General features: G+C 45.0%; 2 protein-coding genes across 5 annotated transcripts in view; one reads left to right on the top strand and one right to left on the bottom strand.

Annotated features, from left to right (window-relative positions):
- The first annotated feature begins 73 nt into the window (after positions 1 to 73).
- LOC105703377 (mitoguardin) overlaps positions 74 to 14,117 on the top strand; it is a 51,978-nt gene continuing 37,934 nt past the window's right edge. Inside the window, exons 1-4 of one of the 2 annotated variants that reach the window (XM_012431736.2) lie at positions 74 to 205; positions 282 to 385; positions 591 to 741; positions 851 to 994. In XM_012431736.2, the coding sequence (XP_012287159.1) occupies positions 293 to 385; positions 591 to 741; positions 851 to 994 (388 nt within the window). In that variant the 5' untranslated portion in view covers positions 74 to 205; positions 282 to 292. Of the gene's footprint in view, positions 206 to 281; positions 386 to 590; positions 742 to 850; positions 995 to 14,117 lie in introns of those variants that run through there. The other variant, XM_012431737.2, reaches the window with a different exon arrangement.
- Positions 1,273 to 14,117, bottom strand: part of LOC105703378 (protein unzipped) — a 38,602-nt gene continuing 25,757 nt past the window's right edge. For 2 of the 3 annotated variants that reach the window (XM_012431738.2, XM_012431739.2), the window contains exons 2-5: positions 6,588 to 6,786; positions 5,828 to 6,210; positions 4,172 to 4,506; positions 1,273 to 3,968 (exon numbers count right to left, since the gene is read on the bottom strand). In XM_012431738.2, the coding sequence (XP_012287161.1) occupies positions 3,428 to 3,968; positions 4,172 to 4,506; positions 5,828 to 6,210; positions 6,588 to 6,786 (1,458 nt within the window). In that variant the 3' untranslated portion in view covers positions 1,273 to 3,427. Of the gene's footprint in view, positions 3,969 to 4,171; positions 4,507 to 5,827; positions 6,211 to 6,587; positions 7,211 to 14,117 lie in introns of those variants that run through there. The other variant, XM_023432916.1, reaches the window with a different exon arrangement.

The raw sequence follows: 14,117 nt of genomic DNA on the forward strand, positions 1-14,117 counted from the left end.
GATCGCGCGACCCTGCCCGTGAGCAATCTCCCAACTCATCTCTGCTTATCTCTGTCAATAATTGCCTGCATCTAGGAATTTTTCGAGCAAAAGTCTTGGCAGTACTGGGAAACGGATCGTGGAATGAATGCGTGACTCCCTTTCATCCCAAACGCGTAGTTCCTGTTTAATTGTAAACAAGTAAAACCGGTTAACCGATGGTAAGGTAGGTGGTGGTAGATGGTGCGTGGTTGGAGCGTGTGTACCGGGTGTAATTTTTTGTTTAATATTATTTTACACAGGAATACTGACAATGCCCGCTTTTAATGCACCGGAATACTTCGGTAAATTGTATTTACGCTGTGCGACTGTCCTTCCTGCAATAAATTTAAGTAGAACTCAAAAGGTAAGGTATTCTCGAGGTTTTGAGGTTATCCCAATGATGTATCATGTTTTACATAAGAGTTTTAACCAGGCAGTTTTCGTGGAAGTACATTTCTAATGATCTTACTTAAAATTTAATTAAATCCTGATAATTAAGCTGCCAAATATACCTAATATGTCAAATGTGAATGAATTCTTGTCACGTCGAATGAATTTCGTTGTTGCAGATTCTTATTATATGCTTGACCAGTGGAACGATCCTTCTCGGTGGCCTGGCGCAGTTCTTTAAAAGAAAAAGACGTTATCCTATCCCACCTTCTCGAAGATACATCAGAGATGGAAGACAGAGGTTCATTAACGCTAAGGCAGCTAATCTTGGTATGATTTGGAATAAAAATCTTAAATTTCTAATACCGTTTAACCTTTCTATATTGATTATTTTATATTTAACAATTCTTTTTAAGTATGTATTTTTTACATGCCACAGATGCTGTGTCGCAAGTATCATGGGCAAGGCGGAGCGAAGCTAGCACCCGCAGTCATGTGAGCGATAGAGCGTCCATGATGTCTTCTGCCCAAGTTGGGCCAGACGGTGACGCGAAGCTCACCCCGCAACAGTATGGCATGCTCGGTAAGTCTATATTTGATTAATTATACAAATTCAAAATGGAGCAAAGAGAATAACCCATTGAGGTACTCAGGAATTTGCTCTAATATATATTTCATCGACCACTCCGCATTCTGTGGACGTACGTTAAATATTACGTATACGGTAGATTGTTGACAAAATTATGTAGTCTTGCACACACAATATTTGCTCTCCTACCTATCCAAGTTAATGTTAGAGATACCCAAGAAACGAATTTCAACGCTTGGAAGGTCCAAGGGATAATTAACGACTTCGGTAACTGTGCAGTCACACGTCCAACATATACATTACGTTTATATTTACATGATAATGTACAGTACAGTAGGTAATCCATAAATATCAATCTTTAAAGCGCGAATACTGTCCAAGACAACTTCCAACAATGTTAAGATTCACGTGCTGGTACTCACGGCGGCATTTATTTCTTCTTCTTTCATGGCCTTCATATTACAGAGTTATAGAAAAGCTTGTAGTACAATGCATGTGCAGTTTAACATTACATCTCAGAAATGTTATACATGGACTTAATTAACGATAGCTTTAATTTCCTTTATTTCAACGTGTGCTATGTGGACGAACGCCGATTATAGCTTCCGCAACTTGGGTCTTTTTGACGGGCGTACATTTACCGATCGAATGACCGTCTAGAAGCGAACGAAGCATCGCACTTACCACCTCAGCTCATCGTTTCTCAACCCTACCGCAAAAAAAGGAATAATACTTCCCATCTTTCGTCCTCGTTTCCATCAGACGCTCCTGAACATCTTTTATCAACTCGCAGTTAAGGCGATATCAAAGTCGCACCTAATAAATCAATCGTTTATGAAACTTTTCTTCAAACTGGATGTACCATATCGTTTGAAATTTGTTCACGTGAATTGAGAGATTCGAGTTTACTTTTTAATTTTTCATAGAAAATGAAGTTTGATGGATGTCAGGGTCTTCCTTAAAGCCTCTCCTATTCGAGCGATAATTGTTCAAACAATTCGGAGCACCCCGTTTTCAGAAAAAATGTCCTAAAACCTAAAACGATTGATTCCTTAGCAGTCACTTTTCATATCACCTTAAACCATCGCATATTATACCCCTACTTAATCCTAGACTTACAAGATCCATCAACAAGCCCAAAACGAACGTAACAAAGCATGTCCTCGTCCGATGCGCCGCGAGCGATAAAACTAAACCGACAATACGAAACAAGTCACTAGACGCGCCGTACTCGCAAACTTACTTCCCGTAGAAAAATGATGAATTAAATAATTACGATGTAACAATTTATTACGCCTAGATCGCGACTCCTCAGCCGGGCAATTATATACATATCGAAGCCTCCCCCTAATATCTGCATTTCGCTGATTCAGCGGAAAGCAGAGGCCATCGAGCGTGTCTCTGGAATGTCGATCGCGGGCTCGCAGCTTTCTAAGGACGAATCCTCTCTTTCATTTTTTTTTCCCATTTCTTTTTTCACGATTCTCCGATCTCACCCCGGCGAGCCCTTCCGCCTTTCTACCGGTACTCCCTTATGTGCTACCCTTTATAAACCTTATAAACTTCTAAAATTACACTGCGATCTCAAAAATATAGCATAGCTGCTTCATTTAGCGCATTTCTTTCTCTCTCTCTCTCTCTCTCTCTCTCTCTCTTTCTCTCCCTCGCCGACTCTTCCTGGCCATGTAAGTCGGCCTTAATGAACGCCCCCTACTCAGTGTAGCAAATCGTAAGACGCGCAAGGTTAAGGGTTGTAAAGGTCGGTAGACACCGAACGAAGTCTCGAAGCGATCGGAGGCTAGCTAGTCGAGCCGAGGTCAGGCTGAGTGAACGTAGGACTCTTAACGAAGGCAGCCGATCGGCCGAAGGACAATTTCCGCTCCCGGGACAAAAGGGTTAATGCAACCCCCTAATCGGTCGAGTCCTCGGTGATAACGTGGACGATGCCTACCCTCGTGGCCGCGGTCGCTTGTACTCTCTCAATATCTCCTGAGACTAGCTCATAGTCAATAGATTTTTCTTTCCTCTCACTATATACTATACGTATATATATATATATATTTATATATTTATATATTTATATTTATATTATATATTAAATGTCAAGGTTCTGTCTTAAAGGCAAGCATATGTTAGCGACAGAGCCCAACCCCGCGCGGCCTCTGGTAACATAGCCAAAAAGACTCGTCCGATCGAAGGATCCCCAGTGAACGGATTAGCCCTATCAATCGGGATTAATTAATAGCGGTAACTAGTTCCCCGCAGTCCTTTTTCTTCTCCCCCGCTCCGGCCATCTTCCTTACCCCCCGCCCCGCTTTCGCCGGTATTTAGTACTCTAGAAATCGAATCTCGTTACTATATTGCCGTTGCTTCCCTTAGTCTCGAGCCCGGGGTGCCCGGTCGACGCGAGTAGACGTTGGGGCCTCTTCACGTGATCCTGGTCAGGGCCATCACCAGCAGGCTCCCGAGGACGAAGTCGCATCTGCCGAAACCCCCTGCCGCGGAGCTGGGCCCCTCCACCTTGTCCTTAAGGGAGAGCGGGCCCCCGTCGTCGCTCTGCATGTTCGTTGTGTCGGACTTCTTCGGCGGTATGATCATGTTCTCGTCGGGATTACGGGTTTCCTCGTCGATCTCCTCGACGGTCTGCTTCTCGTCCTCCTGCCCGTGGAAGATATCGTGGACGGCGCCGAGCGCCGCGATAACGGTCGTCGTCGTCGGCTCTGTGGTCGTCGTTGGCGGCTCCGTCGTCGGCACTAAGCTCTGGTTCTGCAGGAAGTAGATAGGCCCGATCTCTGGGTGCACGTCGAACATCGTCTCCTCGCGTCGGATCCCACTTATCGGACGTGACATCCCGGTGCCGTCCTCGTAGTGCGATACTATTTTCCCGGTGTACGGCACCTCCATGTCCGTGTAGTTCGCCCTCAGGGTCACGTTCACTGCTGTGCCTGGCTCCAGGATCACCTCCACCCTGTTGATTGGACAAAGAGGTTGAGACGGTTCAGTCAGAGGGAAGGAGGGGTTTTCAGGATCTCCAAATTACACCCCTCGCGACGATCACGAGGAAAAAATGGCGAATTTCGGATTGTCTAGTTTTTCTATTTTCTTTTTTTTGTAAAGAGAGATCACCTGTCTTACTTTCCTCCATTCTTCGGGGGTACAGGGGATACTCACGTGTGCACGCTTGTGCGATTTTCCTTTTCTTCGATGCCCCAGACGATATCGGGCAGCCTGGTCTTGTTGATGAGCGTCACCGAGGTGTTGAGACCCTTCAATATCGCATGGCCTTGTCCCCAGTACAAAGTATAATTATATGCATAACCGAAAGCCTCCGCCACCTTGACCGGCTTGTCATTAGGGTTGCTCAGGACGGCCTCGCCGAGGACCAACGGGATTCTCTTGAAAATTCGCTTTTTCGCAAAATTCAACTTAACCGATGTCAACTCGTAGTGGGTCGGCTCGGTCTCCACCAGAACTTCACCGGACTCGGCGGACTCTTCCCGGTCGTTCTGAAAAAGGAAGGATATATTCATCCTCTAACCAAGGATCCACGCTTTCCTGCGTAAATCAGTCACCCTAGGATCCATTAAACGTAATTTATTATTATTTACCCAGCGTAAAGCCCCGTCGACCGGCCACGTGATTAACGACCATTACCCATTATATGCTAAGGAACGGAAAATTGAATTTGACACGCATGAGTGAGGTACTCGTGACACGTGGACCCCAATATCCCCGTTTATGAACGGCAACTTAGATTCAATAAGTACCGGATACCTTATTGGTGTATCTTCACCCTTAAGATTCCATCCCTTCGGCATTCTATGTCGTATGTTCACGTTCGCAATTCCCAAACCCACGCAATCCGGAAAATGAAAACCTTCCCAAGGTCGCCTCGTAATTCTTACAATTTCCGGAAGGCTACCTTCCTCTTTGTTAATCCGAAAAATGCGGCATTACTTCATTCTCGCGACGCTTAAGAGATTAAGGGAACTGAGCTGAACGTTTAGTGCCTGGGGAACGAGTCGCGCCGTTTTAACCGACCTAACCGTCCTGATTGTTGCGAAAAGAACAAAATAAACGCGCGTTGTTTCCTTTTAGCTGATTCGAAAGACTTTATTCATTCCAGAGTCACGTTTACCGAGATAGAAATGGGGCATTCCCGGGGAGCGATTCATCGAACCGACACGAGTCGAAGTAATTGATTCGAGTTAAACTTCTAAATCCTCCGTCGAACGACAGAAATTCCAGTCTGATTTAATTTGCTAAGAATCGCAGAGTTCATTTCTCTCATCAGATCCTCCAAGTCCTCGGAATGGTTCAACTGAATCGATCTTTGAGACATCCTAGAATGGAATGGTTATTCCATTTTATACGAGCCATTCAATTTCTGTCGGCAAACGATTAAAAAATAGAGAATATCGTGACTCGACTAAGATCGATAATTTCGACTGGAATTATCCTGGGGTCCTTATATGACATCCTGAGATTTATATGAGGTAAACACTTTAACTCGCTGAAATTTCTGCCGGCAACGATCAACAGAATGGAGTATCTAGAGGTTCGACTAGGATCGATAGTTTCGACTCGAGTTATCCTGACGTTTTTATCTGCAATTGCAAGACTTATGTGAGGAAAACACTATCGACTCGCCGACATTTCTGCCGGTGACGATCAAAAGAACAGAGCATCTAGAGATTCAACTAGGATCCATAATTTACACTCGAATTACTCCGGCGTCCTCGTATGTGATCACGAGACTTATGCGAGGAAAACACTTTCGATTCAAGGATGGACGTCGACTCGAGCAGCCCCAGGATCGATACTCACATCCTTGACGTAAGTGATGGTGCCGAGCCTGTCGGTGGGATTGAAGGTGCCGACGTAGTGGGTGAAGTTGGAAGTAGATTCATCCCCCTCGGAGTCGGGCACGACGTGTCGGGCGACGTACATCTTTTCGGTAGCCACGGCTCCCACGGGCACCTGGTGATACTTGTCCCATCCGACCCAGCCGACCCTGGCGGCGCTGTCCACGTTCTCTAGGAGCTCGAACCTCTCATAGGCCTTGACGTACCCCAATAAGGACACCACACAGCGCTTTTCACCTTTGATATTCCACCCCGTCACCCAGATGCCTGTGTGCAGCGCTCGGCACACGAAAACCACCCCCTTGGTCGACTCCACCCGATCCGCCTGATTGTTGTACGTGCCGTCTGCAATTGGATTTAATTAATTTGTTGATTAATTTTGTGGGAAGGGTTTAAAGAGCTCTATAGATACCTCGGCTAAAAGTATCCGCGAGCATAAAGGCGTCCATCTTGCATGACAGTGACCGTAAATGTACCGGTAAGGGTTGGAGAGCCTTAAGGCGATACGAAAGTGGCGTCCGAGAGCTCGATCGTTAATGTAACTTTTCTTTAAATTGCAAGTACCTAGTTTTTTTTTTTTTTAATATTATCACGTGAATATGTAGACCCTAAGGAAGGTCTTGAAAAAATTCCAACGATTTGCTGCAGTTTGGAGGAAGGTATCATACACGAGAACCCTTAGACGCAGTTTTCGCATCACCTTAATGTCGCAGGGGCATTACCTTCGGCTTGCTCGTACTTGACGAAGGCACCGATCACGAAGTCCTTGTTCGAGTCGTAGTGGGTGTGAGGTATCCAGTTCAGGGTGCTCGACGTGATCAGCTGATGACTGTACTTGGAGAGTATGTGCACGCTGTTATCAGCCCTTGCTGCGCTGAGCAGCACGCAGAGCAGCACGACGATGGCTCCTCTCGAGGTCATCTGAAATTCGAGGATATCAGTCATAGATGATCCGAGTAACTAGCTAAAGGAAATTGAGGCACATCGGGTCATGACAGTACTTATTATTGTAGAGAATAATACTCGTACAGTCGAGCAAGCCGTCAATTAAAGTGATAAGATAAACGCTGATTGATATTCTTAAATTTAGACATGAAAATGAGCACTGCTTATGCACGTCAAGGTGCACCTCAAATTAGCCCTTGCGGAGGAAATAATTTCATAGGAATAGCGTAGATAGAGACAGTTTATATTTGAAACTTCAATTTCGAGTCGATTTTCCAAAATAGTTATGAGCCACGATCGTTCGTTTAGACTCGTTGTCCAACTTTTTGCTCGTGCACCGGCGAGGCTAGGAATTGCATCCATTCGAGATGCAGTTATGGCCTCTTCGCCAAAACCCATCGAAATGTCGGGCTTCCCAGTGTCCCCGGTCGCGAGTAATTATTTTTCCTTTCCGCGACAGTGAGTGCAGGGTTTTTAATTTAGACATTCATTAAAGTCTGTTACAACCACCGGGTCGTTTTCGAGGAATCCGATTCCGTGCGCGAATTCAATAGATTAATTCCTATTGACTTCGATAGAGGATGCAGCTCGTTCTACGAGTCCTGTGAGAGTTAGATATGCTGTTACGTAATTTCGTTTTTTGGCCTCGGGTCTTGGTCCCTTTAAGGTGATATGAAAGGCGTCGCTTATACAGCTTTTTTTCGGACTGGATATACAGAATCTTTTGAAATGTTGTCACAAGCATATTGAGGCCCTAGGGAAGGTCCCGACACCCATGAAATTTCATTCTATTTATATTTGTTGACAGAATTTGGGAATTTTTATAAAACATACAATTTTGCGAGTGCCAGGGCCTAGGGCCTCCATACTCACATGGCAAAATTTCAAACAACTTGGTGCAGTTGGTTTGCAGAAAAGTTTTATAAACAATTGACACTTTCATATCATCTTAAGATATTTGCTACGTTGAATACTTTGGTTAATCAAGTGTTAGCTCATTTAACTCGGTTTTTTGCGTGTATTTCATTTTTCTGGTGCCATGTCGGTGATCGTGCGGTACCTCAGGGCTAGATATGCTGAAAATCCTATCAAGGACGACCCAAGTCGATGGACCTTCGAGGTTAAATTTCTGCTTAGTGCGCGGCACGTATCGTTGACGTTAACCGGGTTCGGGATTAAATTCAAGAGTAACTGGATCTCGTTAGCCTCTCTCCGGTTTCCAGGCTCGTCTACGTTGGCAGAATCGCAGAATGCGACGAATGCTCGTGTCGCGCACCGCAAACGCTTCTGCGTTATGCCGCATCCTCGCTTACTGTTAGATGAGCTCACCTGGGAACCGCTTTTTCTCCCAGCGAGTACGCTTTGCGACATTTTCCAAGAGACCCTGCCGGAACACGTCATCGCAGAGATCGATGGCTCCATAAATACCCATCGACTCGCGGAATCGAACCTTCCGAGAGAATTTATCTTTCTACATTTTTCTATCGATTATGGGAAATTTCTTAAGCGCCATTTAGGTTAACTTGAAAGGAGATTTCGAGTGGCTTTTTAATATTAATTACCGGCATTTTTTAAACGTCGTTAAGTAAACTTGAAAGGAGAGTTCGAATACCGTTGTGGATTTTTCCACGAGATCGCGGACTTTCTTTTAGACCCAATTTTCTCTGCAGATAGTGCTGATAAATACAATTTCCGGGAAGGTGGCAAGGAGTCATCAACAGTGCCGGATCAACATTAATAATCATTGATGGTTCGTTTTGTCGCAAAAAATGCACTCTTGAATTTTATGGATTCGTCCGTGAATTTATGGGAGATCCCAATATGTTCCTTATCAAGTACTCACGCGGTGTGGTCCTAACGGCAAAAGTAACTGATATCATCCAGTGATATCGAATAATTAAATAATAAAAAAAATTACAAAACAGTACATGTCAACATTGCATCGTAAGGACAGCCAGTTATCAACCCAGTACTTGGAAGTACTGCTATTTGAGATGCATTCATGCTGGAATGCGTCCATGCAGCGCGTCTTGCTATGCATTTTTTTATATCACTGGTCAGTAAAATAGTTCCCAGAATTCTTGTAAAAATTCCGCCGTATTTTTCCTTTTTTGCCTAGACGGAGGAAACGGTTTCTTAGTATCGCTTTGGTAATATGGAGAACTAATTCCACGTCAAAGGAACGTGTCTCGGGGTCCCTGTGCTCAGATCGAGCAAGAGTCTGCACAAAAGCGGAGGGTATTGAGAGTTATACATTTTCTTAAGGCAATAAGAAATACAAGACAGGAAAGTACGTGCGACCATTGTTTCCCATTCCGTGGCCGTTTCGCGTTGTAACCACGAACAGGCTTTCCGAGGTACCGCAGCTGTGTGTCGCATGGCTCCTCCGCAAAATGAAACATTTATTTCTTCTGGCCTGAAGTCAAGGAAATGCACACGATGTCTCGATACATGAATATCGATACCAACAGGTCCATTTGTCGAGTGGGGAAATTACGAGCGATCTCCCGATATTTCATAATAATAATTACTTTTCTTTTATTATTATATACATCGTCTTAACACCTCACATCTCCAGTGAAGAATTATTTATTTGGCCTTCGAACGGTTTTTCTACGGAATAAAAACCGCCTTCTCATATTTAATTATAGCGCTGAAGATGACTAAAATTCATCTCGAAATTTTCACCGAGGAAATTGGCTCTTTTTTCGGTGTCTCGCTCTCGTTCGAGGCCGACCCAATTTGCCAGAAACGACGAAAAACGAAGAAGACTTCTTGCTGGCTCGAAAGACCTTGCATTACCAAGAAACGGGCTGTGCAATTATCCCTCTTAAAAATGGAATGATTGTTTACTTGGGCAGCAAGGGAGTTTTCTACAAAAAAAAAGTGCCCCTTTCAAATTCAATTATAGTACTAAGGGTCACTAAAATTCATCTCGAAATTTTCGCCGAGATAATTGCCTCTTTTTTTCGGTATCCCGCTCGTTCAAGGTCGACCCTATTTACCAGAAACGCCGAAATACGAGGAAGTCCTTGCCGTTGCAGAAAGTCCTGCCCGAGTAAAACATGTAGCTTGTGCAATTGTCCTTTAAAAACTACGATTGATATTTTACCGGGTTCAGTTTTACCCTGCAGGGGTGTGCTGGATGATAAAAATGTGACCGTCGTACTTTCTGCGAAATGAGACGTTTCTTTCTCGCGCCTCACTCTTGTCCCAGAAATGGGTCTTCTTTGGTTATGCGAACTTTGGTGCCGCCTCTCTCAGACATTTCGAATCCTTTGGCTCGGCGCCGAGACGAGTCGCTTTACTGCTGACGTTAAAGTTCAACGCTCCTAAGGGACACCAAGAATCCAGTTCGGGGTATGAAAAGCAATCACCGCACCTATCATGACCCGGATATTGGAGCGAGTCGGAGGATTATTCCTTCTCCCCCGAGGAAAATTTTATTTCACTCCTCAGTGTGATTATTTTGCCAATTTCATCCCCTGATAAACGTATCCCATGTGCTGATGTTAAATACACTGCTCGTGAAAATAATCAAACCCCTTAAAAATCAAAATCCTGCAAACCGGTGAACTAAAAAAAAAAAAAAGTTCGGTCATCAGACAATCTTAGTCTTTAAGTGTAACAATTTATCCCCGCAATTCAAGCGCGGCTTTAATGTAAAGAAAAATTTCCGTAAATTCATCCCATTGAGACAAGATCAGAAATCCTCAGCTCTCGAATTTCCTGCAACTTCTGAGCAATAAAAATCCTGACATGTTTATTCAGCTCGTATCTAGGGGCTTTAATATTTCTCCCCGGTGACGGCGAGGCGATAGTCATGGAAGTTAATTGTAATAATCGCGGTTTCTCGGGGATTACACCGGAGGAGAATTGTTTAAGCCGGTAGGAAATGTCGGAGACCGGGATGAATAGTTGCGAGGCTCGATCCTGCTCCTCGAGTCTGATTTGCACATCGCGTGGGCTCTCGCTTTCGGATCCGTTATAGTTGTACTTATACGTATCCGTTACTTAGGTATCCCCGGGAGTAGTGCACTCGTGCACTCGCTGCATCGCAGTAAACGTATGCCGGTCAAGTCGTACCGGTCGACGAGCTGTCGTGCTCTTTGGTCTCGATCGTTACCGGAGGTGCGCGCAACTTCCCGAATCGACGGTGATTTCCGGTAGCACCTTTACGGCTCTACGAGCAGGGCCCATTGTGGCCGATAGTCCACAGGCACTGCCCATCATCGATATAGATCAGCCTCCAACGTGAGGTGCATCGATAAATCAGAAAAAACCGCTATGGAATTAATAAATCGATAAAGATGGGACCATACGACCGTCAAAAACGACGTGCGTTACGACGGACGTTGTGATATAACAAAAGCGACGCACGTCGCTCGTGTCTATAACGGATCATGAGATACCTCTATGATGGGGATTAAAACGACTGATGCCGAAATGACGAATGACTAAAAATAAAGGAATTATGAAAATGGCAAAAAAAAAAGATATTTGTTTTAGGGTCATTTATTTTTCGAGGAGACTGTGACGTTGTCATTGAGGTAATATCGTGGTCAATTGCTCCATGGGGTGCATATCTCCCCTCGTAGTGTGGATTTACTTGACCTGAATAGCAACTTAAAGTGCATATTATGCGTTTGCTCTTATAGGGTAATTTATCTGTAATAAAGAGTGGAGGTATCAGAGTGGCGGATTATTTTATCCCCGATTTAGACTCGATTCGGCGTTTATTCCGAGACAATTTCGATTTCTCCTTCTCAGTCGGAGAAGTTACCCCAAGGTAGCGACAACGATTAGATTCAACCCTGACCGAAACTCGAGGTCTCAATATACAGCTGATTACCAGCTGATACTTATCCAAATCATTAGCATCGTCGTCGGCCGACCTTTCGTTCTTTCTGAAACGGGAGCAAACACTGCATCGGTGCATTTACCGGTGCATCTGTTATTCCGCGACGCGAGCACGGGGTTTAAGATATTTTCCTCAAGAAATTGGAGCAAACCCGACGTGAAAACAAGATTTCAGATATTTCTCTTTAAGAATAGGACTCAATAAAACAACTCAGAACAAGATTTTCGATATTTTTTTCTTTGAAAATAGCAGTCAATAAATCGAAGTCAAGATTTCAGATATTTTTTTCTAAAAATAGGAGACAACTGAACTCGAAAATAAGATTACAGATATTTTGCTTACAAAATAGAAGACGATAATCCGGCACCAAACAAGCGCCGATATCGACCCACCACGCAAAACCCATTGGGCTGCAATTTATCCTTTTCTACCGAAGCGCGTCAAGAGAGGGGGAGAGTTATTTTATGTAAACGCTTGAATTCCGCTTTTAGCCGCAACAGAGGGTCGAAATCCCCGATGATCCGTCCGCGTCGCGGTACGGCCGCCGATTATCCCCCGCAACGAGGGACGACGGAATCCCGTTTTATCGCGTCAATTGCCGCGGGGCGTTTCGATCGTTTTCAATTTCCACCGTTGAGTGGGCACCCTGACCCACCCCCTCGGGCACCTGTGAAATAACAGGAGCGTCGAGGCCACCCCCGTCTTCCATTAGCGCTTCTCCATGAGTAAACGTTAATGGCGTCGCGCCGCGTGGCCAGACGTGCTCGTAAATCCCGGCTGAAATATATTGGAGGTCACCGGAATCGATACGAACCCTTCTCTAGATTAATTAACCCTTACGATACTACCGGTGACTATAGTCACCCATCATTGCATCCTCGCGGTATCCTCTGGTCATCCATTAACGCTCACTCCCTGTATCTTACAGACGAATATAGTCACTGGTTAAAATGTTGCATTGATTTACAACTCAAATCGAACTTCTTCATTTTTGTTTCTTCCTATTTCTTTTTACTACAGATCTCTAATAACCCCGTACGATAACGCCGTATTCACAATTCCAGAATTCGCACAGAGATAGGCATAGCCGTCTCGAAAGAGTCAACTTTGAACAACGAATATGTTTTGTTAGTGCATAAATATAATACGTTATTCCTTTACCTACATACATAAACGAGTTTCCTGACTGATACTCATTATCACCCGGCCGTAACTGTTTAGTCCAGACACGTGAAATTTTGAGGACATATTTCTTTTGACATGGGCTCATCATGAAGAGATTTTTTGAAACTCAACCTTAAGGGGGTGAAAATAGGTCAGATGTATTATAAATCTCTTAATATCTTTGAAGCCGGCTTAGATATCGACTTGACTTTCACTGAAACAGTCAAAATACAAATGCCTGAAACCCAATTTCAGGATTTTTCCCTATCCAACCCCTAACGGGATGAAATTGAAATGTGAGTGCTTGCACATATCGCTCGCGAAGCAACGTCGGGGGGGTGCCAATTTTTCTAATATCTTCGAATCGACGATATTCATCCGTTTTTGAATACATGTCAAAAATGGCGAGAGCCATATTGGCATTTCGAGTAAATTTCGGATTCCTCAGATTTTCTTTATTTTTTTTTTTTTTTCATTTGTATATAAATGGCCGCCGCGGTCACGTGTCGAAATTCTCACATGGAGAAGCATGAAATCGCGGGGCGTAGAGAAGAATGGCGGAGAAAATGAGAAGAGCCGAAACGCGGAAAAGGCGGGTCGGTAATCGCGGGATCTGCCGGCGCTCCCGGCAGGAAACGGGGCACAAAGGGGCGTGAAGCGGGAGAGAGAACGACAGAGGAAGAGAAGCCGACGCAACTAGGTGCAAATAACGAGCGGTGTCGCTCGCAACCGGTCCGCGCCGTGCGCGCGCACCCACGCGGGATTTAACGCGCGCACGTGTGTCGCGCGCGCGCGCGCCCCCACGACACTGAGCCGTTCTCGCGCTGGTGTACGCGCGGCGCAATGAGCGAGCACGCAGGCGCAGCGGCGACGTTGCGCATCCATTGTGCGCAGTCGCGGCGCCCGCCGTTCCAGAACGCACGTGCACGCAGGAAGGACAAAGGCGCGTAATCGTGACTACACGTTTGGGAAGAAGGGATATCCGATTACTCGGTTTACACTTGGGATAAGGATATTTTCTCTCGATAAGCGACGGTAAACTTACGGGCGTCGGAAAAGGGCAGGATGAAAGGGAGACTGTTGGTTCCGTGATCCTTGAATCCTTAAAAGATCCTTGGAAGAAGAGGCCTGGAGAGCTCTCGGGGGTGGGGCGGCTGAATCGTGAATCCGAGAGACGTCTCTTGGGGTGAGGCAAAGAGGGACCTCAAATTTACCGACTAGATCTGGGTGAAATTGGTTTAGGACTTGACTTTATCTCTAAGTCATCTCTAAAGATCGTTTT

This window comes from Orussus abietinus, unplaced genomic scaffold (assembly GCF_000612105.2).
Source record: "Orussus abietinus isolate OABI.00-Male unplaced genomic scaffold, Oabi_2.0 scaffold488, whole genome shotgun sequence".
Classification (NCBI taxonomy): domain Eukaryota; kingdom Metazoa; phylum Arthropoda; class Insecta; order Hymenoptera; family Orussidae; genus Orussus; species Orussus abietinus.